The sequence below is a fragment of the Salvia hispanica genome, chromosome 3 (genome assembly GCF_029641045.1).
Source record: "Salvia hispanica isolate PSC_SH4W2 chromosome 3, Shi_PSC_v1, whole genome shotgun sequence".
Classification (NCBI taxonomy): domain Eukaryota; kingdom Viridiplantae; phylum Streptophyta; class Magnoliopsida; order Lamiales; family Lamiaceae; genus Salvia; species Salvia hispanica.
The window spans coordinates 3,340,335-3,348,241 of record NC_142694.1 but is presented as its reverse complement, the minus strand read 5'-3'; the positions used below and the strand labels follow the sequence as shown (position 1 = coordinate 3,348,241).

At 36.3% G+C, this 7,907-nt stretch overlaps 2 protein-coding genes across 4 annotated transcripts; one reads left to right on the top strand and one right to left on the bottom strand.

Annotated features, from left to right (window-relative positions):
- On the top strand, positions 1-3,619 carry LOC125215698 (polyamine-modulated factor 1-binding protein). 2 transcript variants are annotated; one of them, XM_048117203.2, is made up of 4 exons: positions 1-143; positions 813-864; positions 1,109-1,267; positions 3,306-3,619. In XM_048117203.2, exons 1-3 carry the CDS (start codon positions 59-61, stop codon positions 1,263-1,265), a joined length of 294 nt encoding a protein of 97 aa, XP_047973160.2. In that variant the 5' UTR covers positions 1-58; the 3' UTR covers positions 1,266-1,267; positions 3,306-3,619. The 2 variants fall into 2 exon arrangements, with proteins under 2 accessions (XP_047973160.2, XP_047973161.2); XM_048117204.2 differs by having other exon boundaries at positions 1,109-1,274.
- On the bottom strand, positions 1,263-7,527 carry KAT3 (potassium channel protein). 2 transcript variants are annotated; one of them, XM_048117202.2, is made up of 13 exons: positions 7,157-7,527; positions 5,133-5,348; positions 4,907-5,068; positions 4,748-4,805; positions 4,339-4,656; positions 3,964-4,203; positions 3,718-3,816; positions 3,607-3,639; positions 2,821-3,006; positions 2,536-2,613; positions 2,319-2,376; positions 1,754-1,897; positions 1,263-1,541 (listed from the first exon to the last, which is right to left on the bottom strand). In XM_048117202.2, exons 1-13 carry the CDS (start codon positions 7,405-7,407, stop codon positions 1,438-1,440), a joined length of 1,947 nt encoding a protein of 648 aa, XP_047973159.2. In that variant the 5' UTR covers positions 7,408-7,527; the 3' UTR covers positions 1,263-1,437. The 2 variants fall into 2 exon arrangements, with proteins under 2 accessions (XP_047973159.2, XP_088925438.1); XM_089069312.1 differs by lacking the exon at positions 7,157-7,527 and adding an exon at positions 5,497-5,617.
- Positions 7,528-7,907: the final 380 nt, after the last annotated feature.

The window sequence follows — 7,907 nt, the reverse complement described above, 5'->3', positions numbered from 1 at the left end:
AAATTATCGTTCCCAAATTTCACAATTTTGATATCTCATCTCTTTCAAGCATCAAACAATGGAGTCGTCACCGCCTCCAATCGGCACGGAGCTTGCTGTTCCACCACCCTCCGCAGAGTCTGAGCTATCTTCTCTCATTTACGGTAATGCTTCTATCTCTGTCGCGCCTTATTTATAAGTGCATTAGTTCCTGATTCGAGCTACACGCAAAATAACGAGGCAGTTCTGTTTCGTGAGTGTGTTTATCGATTGATTTGAGTTCATTTATTCGGTAAATTTTTGCATCATGCCTGATCGATAAGCAATTTATGTTCTGAACTCGCTTTAGTCCTCGGTTCAGAGATTAATAGATTAATGATTCATTTTCTGTTATCTTCTGAGTCTCTGATGTTTTTTGCAAATTATTTTAGTTTAATTGTCTTTTATATGTGAATATGATTAATTCGATTTATCCTTTCAATGGTGATTAACGCTCTCCTTATGCATGATGCTTGAGAAGAGCTGGAATTGGTCAGCTAGTAGACTAATCTGAGTTAGTTACATGGAAATTATGAAGTCCTTGCTACAGGAGTACCATATTCTGCCATATAAGGCTGATCTTATGATTCAGCAGAAAGACACCTCCTGAGCCTTAGCAGACATCCTGATTCCTGAGTTTGTAATGCCTACAGTTATCAATAGGTGTTTAGTAATTTAGGTTACCTATTTAAGTAACTGCTACGTTTTTACTTGTGGCTATTGAAATAACATATTGAAAACTACCATTTGCACAACTATTTACTGATGATGCCTGTTATCGGTGAAATGATCAGATCTCTCCCAGAACTTGCAAGCTTCCATGGATAACATGCTAAAGATAATAAGGTGAGCCCCATAGAGATGGTGCAGTATGTTTAAACTCATCAACGTTGTTGCCACATTGCATTTTTGGAAATTACATTCCATTTTCATTTTGATTGGTTAGCAATTTCAATTTTTTTGTCTCTTTGCTTCGATATCCGTTGTGAATCAGTTAGATGTTTTGTATTCAAGTAGTGTTCTTAAAATGAGTATAGTCTTATTATAAATTTTCTCATAAGTTCACATATTTCTACGTTGGAGTTTACAGCGAGATTGATCAAAACTCTGGCGACATAACAGAAGAGATAGAGAAGTCAAAGGAGTCTGCACTTCAGAGGAAGAGTCAGTTAGAAGAAAAGAGAGATAGCTTTCAGAAAACTACATATGCAATTTTCGACATGCTCAATGGTCGTGATACCAGCTAAAGGTCCAAGGTTTGCCATATGTACTCACTATGAATTGAAAGATCAAATTCTCTTTCTTACATGTGTATAATACAATAAAGACGTAGCATTGACAGTTGCAATATGATACAATATTGTTCATTCAAATTTTCTGGCTATCAAAGTAATTGAACTGCACTTTATATGCATTGTTTCAACAGATGTACAAGTGATCATTGTCTCTTATAGCTCTTATGTCTTCCACTTGAGAGCCCTCAGCCATGAGAACTTTGGTTCCTCTTACCCCGAGCTTCTTATCTGCATTCATGAAACACATAAGTGTTACTTGAGATCCATCATCCATGAGAACTTCTGGTCTAAGATTTCACAGATTGGTTTTTTGTTCTGCTTGTTTGTTCAATTAGTAAAGAGCAGCAGCTATCTGATTAATTTATGTGCACTGAATGAAATGAAACAAACAATGCAGTGCCTTATAACACCTTCAAGCTTTAGAGGTCATAATAGCTTACCTGCTAATTCCAGAAGGTCTTCTATTGAATCAGGAAGATGAGCAAGCCTTCCCCCATCTTCTTCTTTTGGTTTGATATCCGGATGATGTCCATGGAGGACCACCCTTGTTGGAAGTATGTTTGACTTGTGAACCATGGGGCTACCTGAAACACAATTTAAGTAGTGATACAGATTGTTGAGTTTTCTTGTTCACTAAGTTCACTCACAAGTTTCTTGAGAATCAGATTCAGAAAAAGTATTAAATTTGTCCCTAGTTGAGATGGCTAATGGTGAATGATTGGTAAATGAATGCTACCGATGTCATTATTCCACAGACATGGCTATTTTGTGTTAATAAAAGGAATATGTAAGCATAAGATCTCCAACATTTTGCAGAGGGGCATTCTATAAGGCTAGATATCAATGTCTTTGACTTACTGTAGTAAATTACAGAATTAACAGTAATATTACTCACTTCTCCAGCAAAAGTAGGGCACCAAATATCTTCCTCACTGGTTTCATGCAATTACATGATGATAGTACTAAGGAGTATAGAGAATATCATTTGGTGAGATGGTGGCTTACTGTTTGCTTCTTGGGCTGACCCTTCATAATTTTCAGATTCCTCAGTTCGTAATGTTGCCTGAAAAATGATGAATCAGCCATATTTTGTTAGTTATCTCCTTTATCCGGTCATAAAGTAATCTCTCCATGTTTATCTTTTTCTCCTCATTGAGCCAAGGAGATTTTACGTCAGCAAGTCATGATCTAGGCATTGGTTAGTGCGGGGTGGGGGTGTTACCTCTACATTTGTTTCATCCAGCAGATCCATTATAAATGGCATCTCCTCTAGCTCCACCTTCTTTAGGCCCTTCAAATGCTGGTTCAGATGCATGTTAGAATGATCATTTGCTAAATAAGTTAGTGAATTAAGACACAGATGATGATTAAGGTTTTCATTAGTAAAAGATGATCTAAACAATTATACAAAGAGTTTTGTACTAGCTGTATACAATAATCTCAACTTGCTGCTTGTAAAGTTCATTTAACCGGATTTTACAGGAAAATAAAAGTCTAAGATTCTGACCTGAATAAAGTTTGAGGCGATCATCTTTCCATCTGGGCTATTTGGATGCACCAATTGCTTGAAATGATTGTGACTAATTCTGATAACCTGAGAAAGCCTCTTTGTTCTTACTGTAAAAGGCTGGGGAACATTGAGAATCACCCCGATTTCACCAAACATCTCTGGAGACTTTAAAACTGACAGAAACTGGAAAATATATGGTCAGATCTTATGAGCATCCTGAATGAAGTTGAACCTAACCTACAATCCCTATTATTCATGTAAAATGTTAGTAAAAAGGATTATGTTCTTCTGAATTATTTTAGATCTTTTGTGTTATGTAATTATCTGCTTTTGGCATGATATTTGTATGTTTGCTAGCAGAATATTCATTTTTAATAAACAGGGAACATATATTCTGTCTTTATCATTTCCTCCTTCTGTTAGCCCTGTAATAATGTTAATGTATTATGCTTTTGATAGTATCATCTGCAACTCTGTTTCAGGGTCGCTGTTCAGGATGTTTTGACATGTCAAAGAAAGCCAGAAGAGAAGGATTTTGTTAATGGATTTGGGGCCCTGCATTTCCTTTATAGAACCTATTAATGTTTACACTGAAAAATGTTGTTTAGCTGATACTGTCTACATGATTCCTGACATTCATTAGAAGTTTTCTTATTTGTATTCTTGTATCTCAAAAATCCTTGTGCTTAAATACTATTTTCCTTGTGGAAGTGCAATATAAAGTGCTATACTATACTACTACTACATGCTTTTAGTCGTATCAATGAAAGGAAAGCGGCTTACCTGCTCTGTCCCATTCTTGTTTGTTATTATGTCCTGTAGTTGAACAAATTAGAAGATGATTCAATTGCAGAAGTATGCAAAAACATAACTGAATTAGGCCATCTGTCATACCACTGCTCCGGATACTATGATGTAGAAATCTGTTGATATCTCGTTTTGTATGACTATGTCTACTTTTGGAGGATAGTATTCTGCTCTCATCTCAGGAACCTGTCACAGGCAGCAAAGTATTTGGAATCCTCATCTGGACTAAGGTATAATTTTCATATTATGACTTGATTGTTTATGATATCCATGATAGGTAACTCTGTTTTGCACACCACGAGATTGATCGAAAATCAGAAGAGTGGAAATTACCATCTGAACAATAAAATCTTCCGGGACTCTTTTGAAGAGGTAGCAGTTCTCCACAGTTTCATGAAAGAGATGCTGCGCGATCCCTGTTCTTATAGCCTTAGGTAGGTCTACAAGTACTTGTTCTTGCTGAAGTTCTGCAGTCTTGAATTTCAGCGTGACGTGTGCCAGCATCTGCTCTTTTAACCCTTCCGGTAGTCTATTCTTGCTCGCATACCGTAATATCTCATGGATGGCATCCCTCTGCAACATTGCAGTAATTAGTATCATTACAGCAAGATATACATATGCTAAGTTTTGTACAGTAAATAATTTTGAGAATTTTCTGGCTTGAAATGCATGTGTGCAGGTACATTCAGGAGGGTTATAATTCAATACCATGGCGAACGTTCGCATAGAACCGTGGACGATGAGATTGGTCATGTTTCCAATCAAGTAGGCAGTAAGGCCAATGTTGAAAAGCATGTAGAATATGGAGAAAATCTTCTCTCCTGTGTTCTCCGCGTGCAGGTCGCCATATCCCGTTGTTGTGAGGGTGACAATCGACCAATACATGGAGTAGGTATATCCCAGCCAGACACTCCTTTGCTCAAAATGAGGAACTTGAGATCCGATCCATGTATCACTCGACACACGGTAATGTACAGCCAACCAGTAATAGAAGCAACCTGCAGTGTGTACTGCAAACAATGTCACCTGTCATGAATCATAGACAGCCTGCATTACTATTTATTCAGGTGCACACACGCCTCGAATAGTTCAAGTTGATCAAGGAAGAGATAATTACGCATATCAGCTTAATGTATCGCGTCCAGAAGTAGCTGAAGCGGGTGTCCTTCTCTAACCTGGTGGAAGTAAGGTATAAATTGGTTTTTACTTACCGAATCAAACAAAAAATGAAGAAATTTTTAGCATTTGTTCATTGCATGTGGAACCATGTACATACCGAGAAAACAGCTCACTAACACGCCTGAGTCGCCACAGCCTGAGCAAGTTGAGGAAGCCAAAGACATCACCATAGTGCATCTTCCCACTTAAGAGCCTGTAGATGACTTGGAATGGAAGAGTCGAGGCAACGTCCATCGGGAACCACATATGCGAAATGTACCTGAACAAAAGAAAACTCAGGTTTGTGATCATCCCAATACCTAGCTTGTAGTTACAAGTGGTACCTGGCTGCTATTTTCTTTTGATCATCAATCAGCAAATAGGTTGTCTTGTCCAAGTAAGCGACGAAGAAGGTGAGGACGATGTCAATTCCAAAGAAGAGATCAACTGTCAGATCAATCGGCAAGAGCGCACTCGTTGACATTTTCCTGAAAGCTAGCTCAAACGGAGACGCCCATGCTGAGTACACCACCAGCACCACGAGAAAGGTTTGCCACCACCTGCATCACATTGTTCTACGTTGATGTTTTTCCCCCATGAAATAAAACTACAGAAAATATACTTCCTCATAGATTCTTATTGGTTTTAGGTGAATAATTTGTTTAATGTATTTGAGTAATTCAAGAAAGGTTTGCCAGTTTCCATCACCTGCATCACATTCGGGTACGTTCTTTCTCATGTACTTCCTCAATGAAATAGAACTAGAGTCATAAATGCATGTCTGTTTCTTCCATGTTATTCCAGTATCTTGCCTTGCTCTACTTCCACATGTTGAATTGTTTCATGTTTTCGATTTGAATAAAATCTAGGGCCTCATGAAGATGCAAAAAAAAACAGTAATCTATTTATATATACTATCCACTTGGGGTTAGTCCCACAGGAAATTTCCTAAAATTGGGCTATTAGGTGAAGACCTGAAGTTGAACTGATACCACTTGCTAAAAATAATCTCCCATTTTCAAATCGAATAACATAAATTCATACTCGTATAAGTATACGATAGACATAATTCGACATTTCTGGTTACATTACCATATTATAGACAATAGTTTAATAGTCGTCGCAACTTATAACATCTTTAAGCATTTCAAAAGCATATTTTGGATGGTATTATAGATTAACGTTTACAGGATCTAGAAAAATATTAAAAAGTTAATAGCATAAAATTCAGCCGAATATAACCCTAGTATATTACCAAAATTACAAGGAACTAGGAATATGCATGATGGGGCGTATATTACAAGCATTGTTTCTCTATTTTACCTTCAAAGAGACAAATCTGCCGGTAGCTAGATAGGAATATTTACACAGTCTCGTAAGTCCTATTAGAACTGTTACTGATGCATGTGAAGTGCAAGAATTCGCAAATAGGTGTTGAAAATCTTTGTACATTATTTTTGTTTTTTATTAAAGAAATAAATATACTATACTATACTATACTAGTATATGTTATGATTCACGAAAATAAAGAGTAATCAATTAGCAGTAGTGGGCCATTATGTTCTTCATTAAATTATCTTAGAACGTTAGAAAGGCAAATGAGAAGTCAAATAATATCTCCCTTTGAGTCTCCTGAAATTTAGGCACGTTGTAGCGCCCATGGTCAGAAAGATAAAATTCTCTTTCGGTAATTCAGTGAATCGTGTGCTTAACGTTTTAAAAATATAGAATATGAATTTTAAAATTCAATTTTTTTGGTTATGGATGTTAATCATGGATATATAATATAGCAATACTTTTTTATTAATAATAATTATATTTAAAATAATACTCCTATATATCCGTTTGGCGATCCAAAAGTCACATACTCAGGTGATATTACGGGCTGCCAAGTGCCAATATAACATTTTTACGTAACAAATCATATATCGGTTTGACTATCCAAAACAATATATGCATAGTTGGCTAATGCATTGAATATGATATGAATCAATCTTAATATAAAAATAAACAAAGTCAAAAACTGAATAGAACAAATAAAACAAATTTCCTTGGAACTTAAAGGCGGTTTGTTTAATGAAGAAAAAGAAAAAAGAAAAAGGTTTTATTGAAGAAACGGTAGGGTTCCTCATCAACTCGATCGTACAAATCACACACAGTAAGCACTCCATGACTCTTTGTGTGAGTTAATATTGAGTACTACTATCTTTCTTTATATACTTCTATATTCAACAAAAAGGTAGAATCCTAAGCAAGTAGTGATGTTTCATGCCTTAAGCAATATACAAAAAGATCAAAGTCGATATATAGATATACTCTATGTATTTATACACGTATAATATGTGTGTAGAAGAGAGAGACGAGTTACCTGTATCTTCTATCGTAAGGTGCAATAATATATTTTGCCAAAGTGGGAGTGTTCTCTCCTACAATTGTACCAAAAGCAGGCAACAAACTGCTCGAAATCGAGGCGAGATTTTTTATTTCGCCGCTGGAATGCCGCCGGTAGAGCAGCGGCACCGGCGATCTCATGTCCGCCGTCATCGGCGATCTCATGTCCGCCGTCATCGGCGATCTCATATCCGCCGTCGTCGGCGACCTTCCGTCCGATGCTGACATCTTTTTCTAATATGATATTCTTTTCAAACCAAAATCTAAAACTAACAACTACTAAAACATGGGAGTGATAAAGGTCTCGCCTTTGCAGTTAGCACCGTAGGTTGATTGTATATATATTTATATGTTGTTTGTGTTTTGAGTTTCCTAAAGTAGTGGGACTCATGAGAGCTATTTTATGTATTTTTATAAGCTAAATGTCAGTTAATAATATTATAGTTGATTATGATAATCTAAAATATAAATATGATATACATACACGATTTTGACTTATCTCAGTATATAATACAAATCCTTGTCTGGCATGGTTTGAGGATTAGACGCCCGCAAAGTCATAAGATTGCATTTATTGCCTATTTAAAAATTAAATATCATATCAATCCACAGCTTCTTTTATGGAAAAAAAAATGAGTAAGCCAGTATTAGAAGAGTCCATAAAACCAAAAATGGCTAAAACAATCATCCTTTCCTGCCAATTTAGCTAGCCTAAAAAAAAACGGTTA

Bases quoted from the DNA above. Each gene is read 5' to 3' on its own strand.
- LOC125215698 (XM_048117203.2), top strand. From the start codon at position 59: ATGGAGTCGTCACCGCCTCCAATCGGCACGGAGCTTGCTGTTCCACCA. The intron at 144-812 runs GTAATGCTTCTA...TGAAATGATCAG, and splicing joins GCTATCTTCTCTCATTTACG to ATCTCTCCCAGAACTTGCAA. The intron at 865-1,108 runs GTGAGCCCCATA...TGGAGTTTACAG, and splicing joins AACATGCTAAAGATAATAAG to CGAGATTGATCAAAACTCTG.
- KAT3 (XM_048117202.2), bottom strand. From the start codon at position 7,407: ATGTCAGCATCGGACGGAAGGTCGCCGACGACGGCGGATATGAGATCG. The intron at 3,007-3,606 runs GTAAGCCGCTTT...TATATTTTCCAG, and splicing joins ACAAGAATGGGACAGAGCAG to TTTCTGTCAGTTTTAAAGTC. The intron at 2,614-2,820 runs GTCAGAATCTTA...CATCTGAACCAG, and splicing joins TCGCCTCAAACTTTATTCAG to CATTTGAAGGGCCTAAAGAA.